This window comes from Phyllobates terribilis, unplaced genomic scaffold, assembly GCF_046119375.1.
Source record: "Phyllobates terribilis strain yellow unplaced genomic scaffold, ASM4611937v1 Scaffold_3__8_contigs__length_932513732, whole genome shotgun sequence".
In the NCBI taxonomy this organism is placed as follows: Eukaryota; Metazoa; Chordata; class Amphibia; order Anura; family Dendrobatidae; genus Phyllobates; species Phyllobates terribilis.
Genome location: NW_027362763.1, coordinates 322,178,686 through 322,202,226, shown reverse-complemented (window position 1 = coordinate 322,202,226; position 23,541 = coordinate 322,178,686). Strand labels below are relative to the sequence as shown.

The following is a 23,541-nucleotide window of genomic DNA, read 5'->3' as shown; positions in this document are numbered from 1 at the left end:
TTATGGAAAATGACTTAACTATATTGCAAGTAGTAGAAATTTGGCATACAGTAACATCCTAGGAATGGCACGGGTATAAGAGTTGTGCCATCTGCAACAATAGCTGACAGTATACATAGCTGCACTCTACATAATGTTCTGTAACCAGAACTAACTCTTATCTGAGAACTGTAACCCCTCACATTTCTCTGTCAATAGTGACAGCGGCATGTGAGGAGTGTAACAAAGGGAGGTGACTCCCTCTGTCACCCCATGGGCATCACTGCAGCATGATACAGAGAGGGGTGCTCTTGGGTTACTATGGCAACTGGATCAGCTTAACTATGGTCTTCTTGTAGACCATATACTCCAGTCTATCAGATCTCATTTGGAGGCAGGGTTGACTAAGCTACATGTCATTCAAATGCAGGCAGGCTACGTAATGGATTAATCAAAGGATCATATGTTCAAATCTTTTTGTAGTACTTGTATGACAAGTACGGCAAATCTGGTAAAAAATGTTTACTTATAAAGTAAAAATAAAAATGCAAAATTCCAGCTTGAATAAAAATTGGTTAATTTGTGAAAAAAGTCAACCCCTCACAAAATCGACACATTTTTGGTATTGACACATTTTTATTAATCTGTGTGCGATAAAACTGTACGATTATTTATCCCAAACAGTGAACACTGTTAAAAACTATTCCATGATAACTGTTTTTCTTCATATTGACTCTAAAACGATGATCAAAAAGTTGGATATATCCCAAAATGGAGCCAATAAAATTTGCCCTCTTAGAAAAATGAAAAAGTTACTGCATTCAGAATTTTTCTTTTTTAAATAATTTTCTTGTGAAAAAGTAAAAACCATTAAAAACTATATAAATTGGGCATAACTGTAAATGTATTGACCCTCAGAATAAAGTTCACATGTCAACTATATTGCATGGGGAAATCTGTAAAAACTAAATAAATAATCTATTTTTTGTTCTGATTTATTGTTTTTCATTCATACGGACTACAAAAAAAAATAATCAAAAAGTTGTATAAACCCAATAATGGTAGAAGTAAACACTACAGTTTGTCCCACAGAAACAAGAAAAATAAGAAAAGTATGGGTATCAGAATATGGTGACCAGAAGTAGCAGAAGTAGCAAACCAAAATACATAATATATAAAACATAATGCATACATTTGGTATTGCAGTGATTGTGTCGACCAGCAGAATAAAGATAACATGTCAATTAAAGCTACCAGTGCATGTTTTAAAAAAATAAATAATATCTAGCATTGCTGCTACTTTTGTTCAACTTGCCTCCCAAAGAGTGTTATAAAACATGATCAAATGTCGCATGTACTATAAAATTTTACCAATGATAATTCCAGCTATTCACACAAAGATAAATCCTTATACAGCTCTGCTGTCAGAGAATTCTAAAACATATCGTTCTCAAAATATGGAGACACAAAAACAATTACTTTTTTTAAAGAGTGTATTAATTGCTCAAAAAATTATAAAACATAAATAGAAACTATAACATATGACTATATTGGCGAAAAGATAAAACAGTTATGGCGACAATAAAAGAAACCGGAAAAAATGTTTTGTTATATAGGCCAAAACTGGCTGAAATGTCATGCGGTTAAGTTAAAAACTCTAGAAATATTTTTTTTAGTTTATTTTTTAAACATAACTTTTAGGAAGTTGAAAATTCTTAATATAAGCCCAATTTTAAAAGATTTCTGCTGCTACACTATTATGCAAACTTTCATTCAGTATACAAACTTATGGTAATTAGAGATGAGCGTTGTTCTACTCGAACTGTTCGCCAATCTCAAATTCGAGCTGTTTTGGGCGGTGTTCGAGCCGTTCGGCGAACACGAACAATTTGAGAAAAATTCGGCTGTTCGAGGTTATGTTCGATAACTGTTCGTGCACCAAAATCATAACTGGATTTTTTCTCAGTAATGATGAAAATTAATGTTAATACGCAGTTTGAGTGTACAGCGGGGTGGGGGGAGGGGCAGGGGATGGATCTCTGCAGGAACAATGAATATCTCCATTTTTTTTTCTCTTTCCCGCATTTACAGTGGGGAGGTGCAATCTGTCAGCCTATCAGCAGCGCACACACGGAGCGAAGTGCTTTTTTTCACACAAGCAAGGGCATGTGTCATTGGCAGTGTATGTCACATGTCCTTGCCCTATAAGACCAAGCCATTTTCCCCGTCGCCACCATTTTCTCACTGCTGCAGCTGCGTGTTAGACGGCACCGCTGTTGCTGTGTGCGCTATACCTTGTTAATTTCAAGCCAATTTTCGCACAAATATACAGATAGCTTGGGAGTAGGGAATAGTTGTGATTGCAGTCCTTTTAAGGACTAGGTTACAGCATTTCCTACGACTTTTATCAGGGAGGTCTGTGCTCTTAAATAGATAGGTTGTGGGACTAAAGACTAATTGTAATTGGAGTCCTTTTCAGGACTAGGTTACATCAGTTCCTATCAGTTTTTGCCAGGCAGGTCTGTGCCAGTGCTGTGCAAGTTTTTTTCACAGCATTTGGCTGAATCTAGCAAAGCTAATCCTTTTTGGCCTATTGCAGAGTGTGTTAGTCAGTGGAGTAGCCTATCTGTGTTGAAAGATATACCACCTGTGTATAGAATGCCAATTTTTTTACTGCACCTAGTGAAGTAAAATCTTTTGGGCATAGCATCATTCTATTAGTCCATCTATACTGACCTCCATCAGGTTGCAAACTGAATATATTTTTTTCTGCATCTACCTCTGAAAAAATATTGGGCTTCTAGCTGTGTGTGGGTCTTGTTCTATTAATCCATCTATACTGACCTCCATGAGGTTGCAAACTGAATATATTTTTTTCTGCATCTACCTCTGAAAAAATATTGGGCTTCTAGCTGTGTGTGGGACTTGTTGTATTAGTCCATCTATACTGACCTCCATCCGGTTGCAAACTGAATATATTTTTTTCTGCATCTACCTCTGAAAAAATATTGGGCTTCTAGCTGTGTGTGGGTCTTGTTCTATTAATCCATCTATACTGACCTCCATCATGTTGCAAACTGAATATAATTTTTTTCTGCATCTAGCTCTGAAAAAATATTTGGCCTTCTAGTAGTGTGTCGGACTTTCTCTATTAGTCCATCTATACTGACCTCCATCAGGTTGCAAATTAAAACTAATTTTTATCTGCATCTACAGTACCTCTGAAAAAATATTTGGGCTTCTAGCTGTGTGTGGGACTTGTTGTATTAGTCCATCTATACTGACCTCCATCCGGTTGCAAACTGAATATATTTTTTTCTGCATCTACCTCTGAAAAAATATTGGGCTTCTAGCTGTGTGTGGGTCTTGTTCTATTAATCCATCTATACTGACCTCCATCAGGTTGCAAATTAAAACTAATTTTTATCTGCATCTACAGTACCTCTGAAAAAATATTTGGGCTTCTAGCTGTGTGTGGGACTTGTTGTATTAGTCCATCTATACTGACCTCCATCAGGTTGCAAATTCAAACTAATTTTTTTCTGCATCTAACCCAGCCAATAGTTTTGGCCTAATACCACAGTTTGGCCACTCAGCTCTGCTCGGTTACCATCCATTGTTTTTTTGTGCAAACAACTCCAGAGTTGTGAATTAGTTAACCACCAAAATGAGTGGAAAAAGGCCTGCTGCTGGTGGAAAGGGGAATAGGCGTGTTGGGAAGGGGAAAAAAGGTTGTGTCCGTGGGGTAGGTGTTAAAGCAACAGTAACATCTGCAGAAGAAAGACCATCTTCCAGCCAAACTAAAATGTCTACTTCTTTTAGCGGACAATGTGATAAGATCCCTTTCTTACGGCCACGCCAATCGCTACAAATTCCAGATGAGGCACAAAAACAGCAGGTACTTCAACGGATATCAAGTGCTCCTTTAAGTGGGCTCTCCACCACATCAACTTCAACATCACAAATACTCCAGTCCTCAAAGGTGTCACCCAAATCGCACTTGCTTCCTCACAGCTCCCAAATCTCCAGCTGCCCGTCTGAGTATGAGGTAGAACAGATGGTTGAGTCTGCAGAGCTGTTTACTCATACTATAGCCTGGGAATCAGAGGTCGACTCCAGAGCTTCTGTGAATCCAGACGAGGAAATGATCTGCACTGATGCCCAGAATCTTTATGAGTCGGATCCAGGACCAGACGCAGAAGGTTCTGACCATAATGTAGACCCTCATTCCCAAACTGTAACTCCCGTTGGTGGAGACAATGAGGAAGACGATTATAAGACTCAAATACCTGATTGGAGCGACAACTTTAGTTTTTTGTCAGGGCAGGAACAGGTTGGCTCTGAGGACGACGGGTGTGATAACGCACAGGGTGATGATGATGAGGTCGGAGATCCCACTTACTGTCAACCCACAGTCAGCCAAGAGATGAGGTCAGCAGAGGAGGTGGAGGAAGATGCTAGTGACGACGAGGTCAGGTTGCGCCTTCCTGGACAGAGACGTAGTACTGGAAGCACGTCAACAACTGCATCCTCAAACACAACTCTGCCTCTCACCACAAGTCGTGGTGGCTCTTCAGGTCGCATGGGTGCTAAGCCTTGCATAGCCTGGGCATTTTTTCAGATCGATAAAGATGACCCAACTCGTGTTATCTGTAACATTTGTCAGCAAAAGCTAAGTAGAGGCCAAAAAATACATAGTTTGAGTACTTCATGCATGAACCGGCACATGGACATGAAGCATAAGTTGCAGTGGGAAGCTCAGTGTGCTACAATGCGGCCTAGCCGGCCGGGCCAACCACAGTCTGCCATATCTTGTGCATCCGCGGCCTCTTCATCCTCTGTGACTGGGGGGACAGCAGTCACACCTGTTTTGGGGCGCAGACCTGCCACCTCTTTACCCGCAACAGCCAGCGTGATTGGCAGGTCATCATTTTCTTTGGAGGTGGTAACACCAGCTGGTGTTGAGCGCTGTCCGACATCGATAGCACCACCTTTGGATCAAGGCAACCTAACATGTCCGCCTGCATCTTCCTCACAGACCGGCAGTTTGCCGGGGACACCCTTATCAACCCCGTCTAAGCACAATAGCCAGCCCTCGGTCCCTCAGATGTGGACAAGTAAAAGACCATTTCCTCCTAGCCATGAGAAAGCTAAGAGGTTGAATTTCACCATCTGCAAGCTCTTGGCTACAGAAATGCTGCCTTTCCGCCTGGTGGACACAGAGGATTTTCGAGACCTTATGTCCGTCGCAGTGCCTCAGTACCAGATGCCCAGTCGGCACTACTTCTCAAAGAAAGGTGTGCCTGCGCTCCACCAGCATGTCGCACACAACATCACCGCTTCTTTGAGAAACTCTGTGTGTGACAGGGTGCATTTCACCACAGACACTTGGACGAGTAGGCATGGACAGGGGCGTTACATGTCGCTGACTGGGCACTGGGTAACTATGGTGACAGCAGGACAAGGGGCTGCTGTCCAAGTCTTGCCGTCCCCACGAGTTGTGCGTCAATCCTCTTTATGTCAAAGTTCCTCCACTGCTTCTGCCTCCTCAACCTCCTCTCGGTCTTCCACCTGCACCCAAAGCCTGTCTGGTCATGCCACAAGCTTTCTAACTGCGCAGAAGGCATCCTGCACACCTCCTTACTATGCTGGCAGTAGGGCTCAATGTCATCAGGCGGTTTTTACATTGAAATGTCTGGGAAATGTGAGTCACACAGCTGAGGAGTTGTGGTCAGCTCTGGAGAACCAATTTCATGAATGGTTGTCTCCACTGGACCTGAAAACAGGGAAGGCCGTGTGCGACAATGCTGCAAACCTGGGTGCGGCCCTTCGCCGGGGCAATGTCACACACGTGCCTTGTATGGCTCACGTGTTGAACCTGGTTGTCCAGCAATTTTTAGCCCACTATCCCAGACTAGATGGCCTTCTGCAGAGGGCACGGTCGCTGTGTGCTCACTTCCGCCGTTCGCATCCCGCAGCTCTGCGACTTACATCTCTACAGAAGTCGTTGGGCCTGCCACTTCACCGGCTAAAATGCGATGTGCCTACCCGGTGGAATTCAACTCTGCACATGTTGCAGCGACTGTGGCAGCACCGACAAGCCCTGGTGCAATACGTTCTGACGTATAGCCTGGGCCAACGAGATTCAGAGGTGGGGCAAATCACGCTGGAGGAGTGGTCTCAGATCAGGGACCTATGCACCCTTCTGCACAGTTTTGAAATGGCGACGAAGATGTTTAGTGCTGACGATGCCATTATCAGCATGACTATTCCGGTGATTTACATGCTGGAGCACATGTTAAACAGAATTCGGAGTCAGGTGGTGGCACAAGAGGAGGTGGAGGAAGTAGAGGAGGAGGAGTTGTATGCGGAAGGGCTAACATCTGCAAGGTCCAGAAGGTCGGCAGCACCAAGGCGGCAGGCATGTGAGGGTGGGGGAGATGGTTTTACCAGGGCGCATGGTAGCAGCCAAACTAGTGAGGAAGGTGCAGGAGCCCAGGAAGAAGTGGAGGAAGAACTGATGGAAGACTCATCAGATGAGGGAGACCTTGATCACATTTCTGTTGTGCGAGGTTGGGGGGAGAGGACAGAGGAAGGAAGCATGATTGTTACCTCGCCACCAACACAACAGGGACTTGGTGCTCCTGGATGCGTAACACACATGAGTGCCTTCTTGCTGCACTACCTGCAACATGACCCTCGAATTGTGAGAATTAGAAATAATCCTGACTACTGGGTTGCCACACTGTTAGATCCCCGGTACAAAAGTAAATTTGCAGAAATTATTCCTGCCATAGAAAGGGATGCACGCATGCAGGAGTATCAGCAGAGACTGTTGCAGAATCTTACATGTGCTTTTCCACAAAACACCAGTGGTGCACGTAGTGAATCTCACAGTTCCAACTTGCCAACCGTGGGACCGTCAAGTGTTCAGCACTCAAACCGTAACAGAACCACAGTATCTGGTGGTAACATCAATTTTGCGGAATCATTTCACCACTTTTTTAGCCCATCCTTTGCAAGGCCACAGGAGACAAGAAGTCTGACACATAGTCAACGCCTAGAGACGATGGTACAGGAGTATCTCCAAGTAAACATTGAAGCCACGACTGTGTCACTGGACCCTTGCTCTTTTTGGGCTTCCAATCTGGATAAATGGCCGGAGCTAGCCACTTATGCCTTGGAGATCTTGTCATGCCCCGCAGCCAGCGTTCTGTCTGAACGTGTGTTCAGCGCTGCTGGTGGTGTGCTGACAGATAAGCGCACGCGGCTCTCCACTGATAATGTAGACAGACTCACGTTCATAAAGATGAACAAATCATGGATCCGAAACGACTTGTCTACCCCTGTGTCATCCTGGGGAGAGTAAAAGCTTGATGATTGGTTAAAATCACCCTACCAAACGTTTTAAGCTTTCAAATTACTAATCATGTTTATCTGTATCTTGACTGGAAAATAATTTGGGCTTTGTAGCAGTGTGCAGCACTGATCCTATTAGGCCATCTATAATAAGCTCCACCAGATTTAAAATTAAAAATAATTTTTAGCTGCATCTAGCCCGGAAAATAATTTTGGGGCTCCGAGATGCGCAAGACACATAAGTGCCTTCTTGCTGCACTACCTGCAGCATGACCCTCATATTGTCAGAATTCGAAGTAATCATGACTACTGGGTTGCCACACTCTTAGATCCCCCAAACTTTTCGATCAACCTTTTCATTTTAAGAAAGACCAAAAAAATGGTCATTTTTGAAATTATAAGCATTAGCAGGTTGTTAGAAACTGAAATCAAACAGTTTTCAACTCAAAACTTTATTCTAGGTGATGTTACATTTTCACATAGGACCCCTTGTTCGAAAGGAGCTTCTGAACTCTCTCGTCCATTGAATTTGTCAGGTTTTGGATGGTTTCTGCTTCAATTGTTTTGCATGAGGACAGAATACCCTCCCAGAGCTGTTGCTTAGATGTGAACTGCCTCCCGCCATCATAGACACTCCTTTTAATGATGCTCCAAAGGTTCTGAATGGGGTAGAGGTCAGGGGAGCATGGGGGTCACACCATAAGTTTGTCCCCTTTTATGCCCATATCAGCCAGAGATGCAGATGTTTTATGTGCAGCATGAGATGGTGCATTATCATGCAGAAAAATGATCTTGCTGTGAAATACACGGTTCTTCTTCTTGAACCATGGCAGGAAGTGCTGTTTGAGAAAATCCACATACATTATGGAGTTCATCTTTAGCGCCTTCAGGGATCCTAAAGGGGCCGACAATCTCTCTCCCCATGATTCCAGCCCAAAACATTACTCCACCTCCTCCTTGTTGGCGCTGTAGCCGTGTTTGCGTGGGGTGTCCATCAACCAGCCATCCTCCACTCCATCCATCTGGACCATCGAGCGCTGCACGGCACTCATCCGTGAACAAAACAGTTTTGAAATCAGTCTTCATGTAATGTTTGGCCCATTGGAGCCGTTTCTGCTTGTGTGAAGTGGATAGAGGAGGTCGACAGGATGGCGTATGCACAGCTGCAAACCTCTGAAGGACCCTGCATCTTGTTGTTCGGGGGACGTTGGAGGCACAAGCAGCTTCAAAAACTTGTCTGCTGCTATGACAAGGCTTTTTGACCGCTGCTCTTTCAACCTGACGTAATTGCCTGTAGAAAAGAGTCCTCAATTTGCCATTATCAGCACGCACACGTGTGTACTGTGAATCAGCTACATACTTCTTGATTGCCAAGACACTTCATCCTGATCATCGCACAATGTTGATTGTAGTCATGCCTTGACCTAAACACTCCACAATTTGTTGCTTCTCAGCAGCCGACACATCCTTTTTCTTTCCCATTTTGGCAGAAAATGTAGGCTGCTTAATAATGTGAGAGAGCCTTCTTAAGTAGTCTTGCCTTTCATTGGACACACCTGCCAAACTAATTAGCACAGGTGTCTGCAATTGCTTACAGTGATATAAAGAGCCCTGACACACATCACCATCAATGAGTTTAACTGACAAACAAACAAATTCTTCCCTTATCACTCCTAAACACTTTTTGCATAATAATTTGGAACGTGGTGTACATGTGCTTTTCCACAAAACACCAGCAGTTCACGTAGTGAATCTTACAGTTCTAACTTGCCAACCGTGGTCTGTATGGAATTGTTCAAAAAAGGGCCCAAAATTAAGATAACATAGATGGGAGAGGTCTCTATGAATAGGAATTCCTAAGTATTTGATACCCTGTGAGGGCCAGGCAAAGGGAAAGTTGGACTGGATGGAATCCTATATGGATTTGGGGAGGGAGACATCGAGGGCCTCAGACTTCGCTGCATTGATTTTAAAATTTTACCATGTAACAAAGTGATCTATTTCAGCCATAACAGCAGGGATGGATATATGTGATTGAGTGATATATACTAGGACATCATCAGCAAATAGAGAGCACTTGTACTCGGTGCCTCCCACCTCAATCCACCTAATATTGGGGTTATGGCGAATTGATGAGAGCAGGTGCTCCGTCACTAGGATGTATAAGAGAGGGGACAGAGGACATCCCTGCCTTGTCCCATTGGTGATTGTGAAAGGTGATGAAAATGTTCTGACGCACCCCCTGGGCCTTGGGACACCCGGAGCCGGACCCTTTTTGGTGGATGCTGGTGGTTGTAGTCTTCGTAGCGGCGACCCGGTTCCGTGGCTCAGGGCGGTCAAACCAGTGGCGGAACTATTTATGTGGTTTTGATGTTTAAATGTCCGACTACGCCACCCGTGGATTGCGGTCAGAGTGAACCGCCTCTACAGGGCAGACCGCTGAGGCTGGTGTTGTGGGTGCAGCAGAGCGTAGCATAACTCCCCACGGGAGGAGTATAGCCTCAGGGCAGTGTATGCGGAGGATGGGGGTGATGGTGCAGGGCAGCAGCAGTAACGACACGGAGTCAGTGATGCAGTCCAGGGCCTTTACTCACAGTTCTTATTATCCAGACCACGTCTGCAGGTAACGGCTGCCCACGTCGTACTGTGCTCACCAGGTGAGGGGCTCAGACAACTCCCAGATAACTTTGGAGCACTTCACAGGACCCCCTTTGTGTGTCCTTTGTCTGGCCTTTCTTACCAACACTTCTGTCCGGCTGCCTCGGGCCTCCTCTTGGTAAACTTGGTGCCAGTTTCCCTGACCCTATGTGGTGCCTTCCTAGCGGGTGTAGCGAGGGGCTGCACCACATAAAATGTCAGAGCCTCCGGTTTCTAGCTGAGGGTCGTTTCCTGCCTCCACTAGTTTCGGGGACCGGTCTCCCCCTTTGGCCTGACCCCTCCACGCAGGTGGATTCGGGCGTGCGGTGGCGACTCGCCCGTCCGCACCCCTGGGATCCCTTCATTCCTCGTTCCTGGAGCCTTCTCCGCTCCTCTTCCTTCCTTCTCCCTCTTCCAGGCCTGGGCCTCTGTTACTAGGCCCGCCTCCGGAGCAGAGCTCATGCAGAGCCCCTGCTCCCTGCCACTTCTGCTCAGACTTCTCTGCACTGAACTAAGATGGTGCACACCTTTTATACTCCCTTCTCAATGCAAACAGGAACTGCTTCCTCCCTGCTCCTGCACTACAGGGTTCCTCTTCCTCAGTGTTCCCTCCCCCCACTCCAGCCAGGGACAGGGACTGTCGTGCCCATCTCAGGGGCATATTGGTCGCCCTGCCCCACGGCAATGTGGTGTAATGCATGCAGGTGTCGGGTCCTGATCCACACTCCATCCTTACCTGAGAGTGAGATATCACACCTCTGGGTGAGGTGCAATACGTCTGTAGCAACCGAGCCCTCAGGGTGCTACAGTTCCATTTATCTTCAGCCTAGGTGACGTATTGCGATACAGGGCCGTGATTTTGGCTATAAAAGGGTCCCCTAGACCCCTACCCCAAGTTTTTTAAGAGAATCATATATGGCGTGCCAGGAGACTCTATGGAATGCTTTCTCAGCATCCAACGAGAGTATCTAATTACAAATTTTTAACTGCATCTAGCCCAGGAAATACTTTGTGCCTAGTAGCAGTGTCTGCTAGTCAGCGGATTATCCCGGCTGTTAAGCAAGCTACACCACCTGTAGTTTAGACACTTAATTTTTTCAATGGAAATGCTTCGGGACCATGGGATACTTAGTGAAGAGCATCAGGAGGCACCCCAAGGCATAGGGGCTGGGACTGGAAGTAGGATGCCTTGCGGTGGACTGCCGAGCTCGATCCTTATAAAAGCTTTTTAACTGCAGCAGCTTTAGTGGACGCTACTGGAGCTGGAATTACCGCGGCTGCTGGCATGAGACTTGCCCTCCAATAGATCCTTGTAAATGGATTTAAAGTGTATTCATTCAAATTAGAGAGACAATTTAAATTAAAAAGCTTAGAGCTGCCTCCACCACAGGGGGGCTCGCTCGACCCACCAGTGGACAGGCACCAGTTTTGGGAGAGGGGGGCTGGCCGTCAGGGTTCACCGCGGCTCTGGCACAAACCCGGCGACACGGAGGTGGCACGGGCAGGAGCGGACTGGCCGTGTCGGCTTCTCACTTTTTGGATTTTAGAAGGGCATGACATGCCTATATCTGTGTCTCCCCCTCCTTTTACTCCTCCACCTCTTTTATTTTCGCATGACTATATGTACTTGTCACTTTTCCATGTGTTAGTTATGTCTTCTGAGCAGTTTGTCAGCTTTTGGACACCTTTGAAGGTGTTTTCTATGTGTTTCTATGTGTTTTTGTTTGCCTGCCATTGGTTTTAACGGTGTTCGAAGGTGTTCGACGAACAGTTCGACGAACAGTTCGGCGAACACACGGGTGTTCGACGAACCGAACCGAACTCGAACACTACGGAGTTGGCTCAACACTAATGGTAATGGTCTTATGTTAAAGCGAAGAAATAAAAAAGCACAACACTCTTCATATAATGGTTATAGAGCCCAGTAAACTGAGCATTTTTGTTCTGTGAATTGACTCTAGTGTTAGGACTTTTCCTTAGTAATCGTATATTCCTCCTCTCCTGAAAAGCTGTGAAATGAAGATTGGGGGGGAAGCCTTTCTTTTCTGTGATGTTTGTGCCAGCACTCCTGTCTCATAATTGCTTCCCTCAGTTCCCATGCTGCGTTCCTGCTCAGTGACACACAGTGCTTGGTTTAGCTGTGTGGAGCAGGTGTACTGCAGAGGGGACTTCATTCTATGGGTGTCCATACCCATGGACTGACTGAGCCGAGTATGGATAGAACTTAGCAGCACACATCTACTGGAGTGAAAGCAAGTAATACTACAGATGAGCAGATCTAACAAAATTAAAATTCTCCAAATCGTGTAGATTTTACCAGGAAATTCGATTTGCAGCAAAGCTATTCTCTGCGAATTGAATTCTTTATTATAATAAATGTAAGATGTAAAAAAATAAATAAATCTAATACTCACCTCTCCTCTCACCTGTGCCACCACCTCTAAAGCTCTCTGTCTGACGTCTGGATCTCCGCCATTACGTGACGCATCTTCTTATCCTCCATTCAGTAAAAATTATATTTACTCTAGACAGGGATCTCTGGCTGTGACGAGGTCTCAGATGTCCCTGGGCTGATGCGGCGCACGTCATGTCACAATGTTATAACGTATGTCAATGTGCAGTGACCTCCGATGTCTCCTCACAGCCAAAAGGACCAGAGGCACAGAAGACTAGACGATGGTGAGTGAGCAGTGAGGGTGGCTGCACAGGTAAGTGGTGAGGTGAGCATTAGGATTTTTTTGTTTTTCAACCTTTCCCAGCCATATGTGGTTTAGCAAAATGGTGGGCATGTGGCCGCCATCTTGCTGAATTCGCATGGAGTGAATTACAAAAAATCCATATTCTGGAGAATAAATAGCTTTGTAAAATTCTGAGTACAATTCAATTTTACTAGAAAAAAATGTGCCCATCATAAGATTCTCTGTTTTAGTTAATGAATACCTAAATGACAGTTACTCTTTAGCGACAAATGATAAGAAGAAGAATCACTTCTATGCTATGAAATATTCCAGCTCATAGTAAGTATGGTACATAATAAAGAATAAACTTGTTCAGTTACCTGATGCTCTGCTCTCCACTTGTTAACCCAGAAGCAAATTTCGTATGAATGTCGTAACAGGTAAGGTTGTCCTCAAGAACCCTACATCACAAGTACATGGTTAATTAACATGAGGTTTATTAAGGTGAATTATGAACGGATGTGCAATCTACGTGTATGGGAGACCTGTCTACACTCACCCTGCTCTGCAAAACTGTTGCTCGTCTTCATCCCAAACATAACATATTTTTTGAACTTTGATCAACTTGACCTGTTAAAGTCAATGAGAAGAAATTCAAACCCTAGTTTTTTTATAACAAGATTGCACACACAAAAAATCTAGTCAAGGTGATTGACATTAATTATTAATTTCTTTACCAAAACATTACTGACAACATGGCCTATAATTGTCAGGAAAAAGGAGACATGGGTTGCACTTCTGCTCTTATTTAGTAAAGGTTTCTTGCCCACTGTCATATATGCAGAGAAAAGTAGGGGTCCATCTGAAATATTTTGTTATTGTGTTCCATTCAATAATTTTGCTCTAGTTCAAGGAAAAAATACATATGTGATAAGCTTTACCACAGATTACAAAGCGGTAAAATAATACATAACTAGTCATTGTGAATAGATAGGGTATACGTGTAAAAGGCATAAGGGGTCAAGTTCTTCTGTAATAGTGTTATTTCTAAAAGTCATATCATTTATGCAATGTAAGTTCTAAAATGGTGCATAAATTTCCAATTTTATAAATTTTCCTCATTTTGAAATGGGAGTAAGATGGAATATTAGATGTATTATACTAATGTATATAGTGTAATAATGCAATAGCTATAAATATGTGGTGAGCAATATAGAAATACATGCGGTACATATGTTAAAATTTTTGTTCTGTGTTTCTAGGTTCAAGTTACAGAGGAACCAGGCAGATCTGCTCATATTAGGCTAATACATCTGCTAAGGACAGGATGACTAAGTGATGGCAGTGACAAGAAGTGCAACAGAACACCTGAGCCTCCATGGTAGCATGGTATTGGTGGCTTACCCCATTTGTGAATTTTGACAATTTTGCTTTGAAAAAATATGTAAATCATGGCTGTTTAAGTATGAGCATAAGCCAATACTAAGTAAAAGAAGGTGGCTTTGGCATTCATTAATGACCAACTTGATTTATCATGGTATTATTAATACAGAAATAACAGTCACTTTTCTACCAATAGTTTAAGTCTGCATCTTTGTCAAGATAATACAGTAGTACTCAGTCATATGATCCACCCCTGCCGATCAGGTAGTAATACTGAGCTGTACAGCTGTACAACCCTTATTATCAGATATCTATTGATTGCCATGAAGGACTCTGATTAGGCCCAGATTGTTGTATTTTACTATAAGCTCCACGATGACTGCTCTCTGGCTTTAATATCAGGGATATTTCCCTTTTCGAGTTTACATGAGAACGGTACACCTACATACTTTTTCTAATCCATGAATGGAGGAGACATTTACTGATTGGCGCTGCAACCAACCAGAAGTGCAGAGCAAGTTATGCTGAACAATGTCGGCCTTTATTGTATGATGGACCACCTTAGTGCTATAGTAGCTGGTGCTACAGTCCTAACAAATCAGGGACACGTTTCCTGAGCATGCCCACTAGGTTTGTTCAGAAACGCAGTCCACATGTTGCAGCTGGCTCACAGATTTATCGTTAGCTTTTTCTGCATTGTTTATATAGAGATTTTATGAAGTCACACTTGGCTTTGAATGTATATATTTATGGTATATCAGTAGAGCTATTATAACGTTTTATGACATGTTTGCTATAAGAGATGCATTTATTGGTGGATATGTACAAATGTTTTGTGTGGTTTCAGGGAGTTTAAATAAGATGACAGTGCACTACTGTATTAGCGTGACAAAGACCCAGACTCATACTATGGTTCTAAACTTTGCCATTTCTTTCTGGATTTGTGATGCTGTCCTAAGGCATTACTTGTATTTTTCTTGTATTTTTCTTAGAAAAAAAAAATCATCCCACATTTGATTTTCGTGCATTACATGGCATTGGGGCTTGATACTGTCTCAACACCACTATTGTTAATGCTTAAACCAATACTTTCTGATTTTGCAATCAGTAACAATAAACTTTTTGTTCATAATATTAAAAATTATTATTTCCCCATTCAGTACAGTCTTTATTCATACTTATATAGGAGATTAGAATTTTATTCACAATCATCATCAGAAAGATGTAAATTGGACAATGCAAGAAAATATTTCATTACTGTAGAAAAAAGTCTTGGACCACACATCCAAATATTATACATTGATCTATTGCAGCTAAGCAAAATAAATGAAGTTCTTAGATAACATTGTAATCAGAATATATAAAGCCAACTGCCGCTTCAATGAGAAACTCTCAGTGAGTCCGATATGCCTAATGGCACCTGGCAACCACCATGACACCGCAACAGCAGGGGCTATGACCCAGGTGCCCCACAGCACCTATACTAGAAGGCAAAACCCCCATGGCCCCAGTTAAATATTATCAATGAATTATTACAAAACTGTATATACAAATACCAACATATAAAATCATTCATATAATACTTTATAAGCTACCTTCAAATCTGTCTTCCGAATGGCCTTATTAATGATGGACTTGCCATCAGCTATCAGTGGCTGTACAGATGTTGTGTTCAGTGATATATTAAGGTTCTGAAGTTCAATCCATGTCACTTTCTTCCAGGAATATTGCTCAAATTCATCCTGTGAGATGAAAAAAGCAATTTATATATAAAATCTCAATACAATTCAAGCAAATTTGCTATCTAATGTTAATAATTATTCAGAATGCTTTTTTATTTTCTAGAACATATGAAACAAATTATATTCATGATCTGCTCTCATTCAATGCACCACAGTACAGAAGGGCCCAGAGCTGTACTTGTAGGCAGAGGCCTACATGACGGTGATTGGGCCAGGAGAGAAAATGAAGTTTGAATTAGGGCTATGGTATTGGATCACTAAGGGGAGGTGACAGTAAAGGGGAGTATAAAAGGAAAAGCGTGGGAAAGGGGTGATCCCTGAGAGAATAGTCCCACCCGCCCACCCCCTTTTTCATGTAATTTAGGTATTTATTATAGATATATATTGTTATATAGGACTGTTTGGCTTATATTTAATTTTCTAGAACTCTTTACTGAGAGTCGCAGTGGCTGAGGCGGTGGGGGGAGGTCCTTGAAATTGGTGGAATTTGTTAAGGGGGAATTTACATGGATGGTACCCTTCAGGATGGAATTATGATCGACTGATCTGACACTTAGTGTGGCTCTGGATGGGGTGAACACTGGGAGCTTGTGTTGGTGTTTTTCTACCACTGATGGTGGTGTGGTGCTCGTGAGCTTGGAGTTACGGCTGAGGGTACAATAATTCTATTGGAAAATACTTTGTTTGACATATGCCGCATCTCGATGCCCCAGCGACCTCACCCAATTCTTTCAGTAATTTACATTTGGTTATTATTGTTGTTTGGTAATAAATGGCTGCTATGGCCAATTATATCCAAAAAGAAAGTCTCCTGTGTATTATTATTGTAAGTTAAGAAGCATCGAGGCTGGGGAAAAAATTAATAAGGGGATTGTTTCAATGGAAAGATTTGGGCCATACACTGTCAAGTATATGACAATTGTTACTTATGATACTTACTGTTGTTTTCAGTAATATAGTGTCAGCATCTTGTAAGCAGCATGGAATACAATGAGCCCACACGTGCCATTCAGGCTTCCAATAGAATATCAACCAAAGAAAGCCACAGGTAAATATATATCCAAGAATGCAAAGGAATTTCCTGCCTGGTTGTTCTTTATAGCCTAATGTTTCCTGAAACAATTAATATGTTCCACATCATAAAATTTCTCTTTAGGACTTTCTTGACAATCTTACAAAATGGGTACACAATATTGTAGAAGTAACATTTTTTTCATTAATGATTCAAAATGCAGTCTAGGTCACATATTACATAGTGAGACACAAAAAAAATACCACAAAGGTTAAAAATTATCCCCTCTTAATGAGAGCACAAACCTATAGCGATATAGAGGGAGTACATATGAGCAACAATATAAAAATTGTAACATTTCATTAAATACACCAATAATATACATAGAATAAGTGCAGACAAATGATGCCACATGGTTACAAGAAAGTAATGAATGAATAGGTTTGAAGCAGACCTAGACCCAAATCACAATACAGAAGCTGTTAGCCCCAATTAAAGCCATAGCAGGTATCATGTAGCCATAAAATATCTAGTTATAATAATCTAAACATCAGTATGTATAATACTCATATGCTATAGCTAACAAGTAATATCAAAAAGAATATATGAAAGTGTAATGGCTCCCAGTATAGCTGATATAGATACGATTATAACACCATATCTAAAATATATTGATAAAAATGTATGTATATGAGGGTATAATAACCTAAATATTAACCTAACAGGGGCATTATCCTCATCATTGTAGAGATGTACATATTTAAATCACATAGCTAGCACAAAATCATGTTATTATTAGTGTTGAGCGATACCTTCCGATATCAGGAAATATCGGATCGGATGGGATCGGGCCGATACTCAAAAAGTATCGGATATCGCCGATTCCGATACCGGAAACCAGGGCCGGCTCCTGGTTTTTCTGGGCCCCGGGCGAAAGAGTCTCAGTGGGCCCCTTTAACACATACCACACAGAGATACGGCGGAGAAATATATATATGTATAGTACAATGCAAAGATTTCACTTCTTACATTACATGAGTGATATCTATTGTAAATTCCACAATAGCTCAGAAACCGGCGAATCGCTCCACACAGAATACTGGCCCTCATAAAATGCTCCATACAGGATACTGGCCCCCATATAACGCTCCATACGGAATACTGGCCCCCATATAACGCTCCATACGGAATACTGGCCCCCATATAAGGCCCCATACGGAATACTGGCCCCCATATAAGGCCCCATACGGAATACTGGCCCCCATATAAGGCTCCATACGGAATACTGGCCCCCATATAAGGCTCCATACAGAATACTGGCCCCCATATAAGGCCCCATACAGAATACTGGCCCCCATATAAGGCCCCATACGGAATACTGGCCCCCATATAAGGGTCCATACGGAATACTGGCCCCCATATAAGGCTCCATACGGAATACTGGCCCCCATATAAGGCTCCATACGGAATACTGGCCCCCATATAATGCTCCATACGGAATACTGGCCCCCATATAAGGCTCCGTACGGAATACTGGCCCCCATATAAGGCTCCATACGGAATACTGGTCCCCATATAAGGCTCCATACGGAATACTGGCCCCCATATAAGGCCCCATACGGAATACTGGCCCCCATATAAGGCTCCATATGGAATACTGGCCTCCATATAAGGCTCCATACGGAATACTGTCCCCCATATAAGGCTCCATACAGAATACTGGCCCCCATATAACGCTCCATACAGGATACTGGTCCCCTTATAAAGCTCCATACAGGATACTGGCCCCCATATAACGCTCGATACAGGATACTGGTCCCCTTATAACGCTCCATACAGGATACCGGTCCCCTTATAATGCTCCATACAGGATACTGGCCCCCATATAATGCTGCATGCAGGCTGTTACCCCCCACATAATGCCCCATACAGGCTGCCCCCCCCTTATAATGCTCCATGCAGGCTGTTACCCCCACATAATGCCCCATACTGCCCCCCCCCCTTTTAATGCTCCATGCAGGCTGTTACCCCCCACATAATGCCCCATACAGGCTGCCCCCCCCTTATAATGCACTATGCAGGCTGCTCCCCCCCTTTATAATGCCCCATGCAGGCTGTTCCCCACCTTATAATGCCCCATGCAGGATGTCACCCCCCTCTTTATAATGCCCCATGCAGGATGTCCCCCCCTTCTCTTTATACTGCCCCATGCCTCCATACATTTAAAAAAAAAAATCAAATACTCACCTCCCTTCTCCTCACCTGCTGCCCGCTGCTCGCTGCCTGCTGCTCGCTGCTCGCTGCCCAGGTCCGGACTCCAGCGTTGTCGGCGTCTTCCCGCTCAGCGCTCCCTGTGACGGCTCAGGGGAGGGCGCGGTGTAAAGGCGTCACCGCGCCCTCTGACCTGAGATGTCACAGGGAGCGCAGAGCAGGAAGACAGCTGATCTGCGGAGGCACGGGGAGAGGTAAGTATCCAGCTGCCGGGGCCCTGAGCAAGCGGCGGAGAAGGGCGGGCGCTGACACCGCTCTCCTCCGTCCATAGCCCAGTGGGGTGCGCGACCGCCAGTGGGCCCCTCTGCCTGCTCAGGGCCCCAGCATTTGCCCGGGTGCGCCGGGTGCTGACGCCGGCCCTGCCGGAAACCAATGCAAGTCAAAGGGACTCAAATATCGGAATGAAAATAAACCCTTTCATTCCTTGTAGGTTAATTCTACATGAAGGAAAACAACTAACAATAATGTAGAATGTATTGGGGAGGTGGTTGCCCAAATCGATGGGAACAGTGCTCACAGTGAAACATGAAAAGCCGGCAATTCAGCAGCGGCATACACCGGTACCCGACAATTTAGAACAGAAAGAATAGAGCTTCACACATAGATTAGATAGATAGAAACATGTCAGTCACATATATAATATGTACAGTGACAGTGTTGCTTACTGTACTTGTCATTTAGTGTAAAGAATTTATTTAAAAAAATAATAGTGTTTTCATGCACCGTCTCTTTAAAAAAGCCGGCCGGCAATTCAGCAGCGGTACCCGACAATTTAGAACAGAAAGATAGAGCATCACACATAGATTAGATAGATAGAAACATGTCAGTCACATACATAATAAGTACAGTGACAGTGTTGCTTACTGTACTTGTCATTTAGTGTTAAAATAAAGGATTTATTAAAAAAAAAATTGGCGTGGGGTTCCCCATAATTTTAGTCTCTAGCGGAGGTTAAGCAGACGGCTGGGGCAGATGTTTGAAGTCTGGGAAGGGTGTAATACCCATGGAGCTTCCCAGGCTACTAATATCAGCCCCCAGCTGAATACCTAGCCTTTACTAGCTATTAAAATGGTGGACCCCCAAAAAAAATGATGTGGGGTCCCCCCTATTTTAATAGCTAGCAAAGGCTAGGCAGACAGCTGTGGGCTGATATTAATAGCCCAGAAAGGGTGCCATGAATATTGGCCCCCTCCCAGGCTAGAAACACCAGCCATCAGCCGCCCCAGAAATGGCGCATCCATAGGATGCGCCAATTCTGACACTTAGCCTCGCTCTTCCCACTGCCCTGTAGCGGTGGCAGTGGGGTAATAGGGCTGGGGTTGATGTCAGCTTATAATGCCAGCTGACATCAAGCCCAGGTTAGTAATGGAGAGGCGTCTATAAGACAGCCCCATTACTAACCCCATAGCCAAAGTTAAAAAAAAAACACAAACACCCAGAATAAAGTCCTTTAATTGAAATAAACACGCAATTCTTTATTGTTTTAAATTAAACCATACTTACCTTATCGCCCATTCCAGCTGAAGCCAACGATCTCCTGCAATAAAAGAAAAATAATAAACCAACATCATCCTTACCTTTCCATGGTTCCCAGGACAGCTCCAGCTCTGCTACATAGAGATGACAGGCTGGACCGCAGCAGAAAGCTGCCATCCTGCCTGTTATCCCGCAGACACTGAGAAGCGCAGGCATGCTTGCGCTCTTCAGTGTCTGGCTGTGACGGCATCCAGATGAGCCGAGGTCAAGTCCAATGAACTCAGCTCACCTTATGCACGTCACTGACAGCGTGGGAAATTCTCCTGCGCTCAGCTTGGCGCTAGAGTTCAAGTCCTCTTCCTCTCTGAAGAGGCATTTTGAATACATGGTGTGCAAAAAATGCAACATCTTACAGTTCCACCAAAGTTAATAGAATTTATAGAAATCTCATGCCCACTGTGCTTTTTTGTTTGCTCCTGCAGTGCGTTTTTTTTAATCTCCAACCTTTCAATTTTCTCTTGTGGGTAAGCTGAGTATTATTTGTGGATTTTCCCCCATTGAATTGCATTAAATGGAGAAAATCCACAGGTAAAAACCACATATTTCTTTTCAGTGAATTTCCGCTGTGGACATGCACTAAAACTGCATGGAAAACACACATGATTCTATCAATATAATGTTTTTTCAAAGCCCCAAACCAGGAAGTATAAAAAACAAAGCAGCTTTATTTAAAACACGTCATTCCAAAAAGAGACAAAAATGGCAGCATCAAAACGCGATAAAAACACATGTAAAAAAAACGTAATAAAAAAAATTCAAGTAACCTAATTTACATAATAGGTGCAGAAATTCTGCATCACCAAAAATTCACCAAATACTTATTTATTCTTCAGAAGCCGCTGAAGAGTAAATGTACTGTATAGTTGATGTCTTTCCTCTTTGCAATCAGCTAAATTTGTCCCTTGTGGCTTGCCTGTTATAACAGTCTTATATGTCAATAAAGAGAGTTTACTCCTACATTGGTTTACCTTTCTTTTAACTGCTGTATGGAATAATGATGCATACTTTTTATCAATAGTGCCAAAGGGCTACATTTGCCATTATATGGCTCTACTGTAAATTCAAGGCATTTGCTGGTGGTATATCCTAAAACACCACTACAGCATTTTTTTTTATTTCAGCGCTGGTATATCCTAAAACACCACTACAGCATTTTTTTTTATTTCAGCGCTGGAGTGGTGTTACTAAACTAAGTTCCCTGACCCAGAGATACTCTCCAGCTACTGTCTTCAGGTGTTCATAATGCCGCATTGGTTCCGCTCCGCCATCATGTGACCGCAACTTCTGACTGATCAGAAGTCAGAGGTAACGACCACAAGCTCTCAATGTAAGTCTATGGGAGCCTCGTTCTGGCCTCATTATGGCTGTCATAGACTTACATTGAGTTGTGACTTCCGGATCACCCAGCAAATACTGGAGCAATCTGGAAGGTCTCAAACTGCTGGAGACCGACCGGAGCGGTGCTGAAGACAGCAGCTATTAAGTATAATACAAGGGACAGGAACTTAAATTAGGGGCACCACTCCAGCTCTGCAATAAAAAATCTTTTGGAGTGATGCTTTAAGAAATTCTCCCTACGTATACCTCCAATTTACAATGCAATAGCAGGTTCATTGAATTTTAGTGCTTGTTCACCTGTATCATTTTTGATTAATTTTTTTAGGAGGAAAAAAACTCAGTGTTTCACAGTAGCAGCAAAGTCAATAAGATGTCTAAAATCATATCAGACAATTTTTGCTGCAATTTTCGCAATTGAGAATAATGAGGCTGAGCTGGTATTATAAAAAAAAGGATACAGAAAATACATTAAACATGCACCAAAACCATAGAAATTGTCTTATGGAAAAGCCTAATGTAGAAATAGGCATATAGTCATTTGTTATCATCAAACCTCAGACCAACCTCATATAATATGAACACATTATGTATGAATTACACATGCATTGAGTAACACTGTACTTGATTTACTCTGCATAACACTCTGCTTCATTTGATACATTTTGTCAATAGCATAATAGTCATAATTCAAACATTTTTTTTTTAATCAGACTACAAGACCATCTCGGTAATATATGTTAATAAACTATTAATTATATTTGTGAACAGTCCATAGATTTGTACTAAAATCACAATACATGACTGAATGCAATGCTTTTATAACTCAATTGGGGAGTTATTATTAGGGGACTTTATAATGCCACTTTTTCTTGTAACTTCATTGCTGTAATTTACTTCAAATGTATCAGAGTTAAACAATGTTTAATATATTTGGCACATTATAAGTTATTACAGATTTGTCTAGAATTGTCACACCACGTTTTACACCCCGTCCCCTGATGAAATGAGTTTGTGATTTTAAAAAAGTTATAATTTGTAAATCTGACAATCACCTCATTGACATAGCTAACCATGTACACTTTTATAAAGTGGAAACAGTGGTACAAAATGACCAAAAGTTGTAAATATTTGAGCAAAAATGGTGTCTGACTTTCTGACATCTGAAAACTGGCACAAAAGCCTTGATACTTGCCCCTTATATGAAGTTAATATAGGATGCTTATTCTCTGTATTTAATTTAGCATTATAATATTTCGTTCCATAGCTGATGATAGGATACTAGTGATACTTCACAGTGAATACTCACCAAAGTAACTGGATAAAATATTGGTTATACTCAAGAACCTTGGAGAAATGAATATTTACTATTAAAATACCTTGTACAGAGGTTTACAAGTTAATAAAGAAGTCTCACCATTTCATTTTCTTCTCCTTCATTAAGAATGGATTGACGCTTTTTATTTTCATTGCTCTCCATGAAAATGATATTTTTCTGAGGATTCCTTCCCTGTGAATGGCTTCCTGAAAAATCACTGCAAGTAACTGTTCTACAAATTTTCCAGCTTGCCCTATATCAGCTATTCAATGACAATGTGCCTTATGTATC

General features: G+C 42.7%; 1 protein-coding gene across 1 annotated transcript in view; it reads right to left on the bottom strand.

Moving 5' to 3' along the window:
• LOC141259320 (probable cation-transporting ATPase 13A4) overlaps positions 1–23,541 on the bottom strand; it is a 101,806-nt gene extending 78,265 nt beyond the window's left edge. The window contains exons 1-5 of the mRNA XM_073675075.1: positions 23,350–23,541; positions 16,718–16,891; positions 15,632–15,778; positions 13,213–13,283; positions 13,034–13,114 (exon numbers count right to left, since the gene is read on the bottom strand). Of these exons, the coding sequence (XP_073531176.1) occupies positions 13,034–13,114; positions 13,213–13,283; positions 15,632–15,778; positions 16,718–16,891; positions 23,350–23,412 (536 nt within the window). The 5' untranslated portion in view covers positions 23,413–23,541. The remainder of the gene's footprint in view (positions 1–13,033; positions 13,115–13,212; positions 13,284–15,631; positions 15,779–16,717; positions 16,892–23,349) is intronic.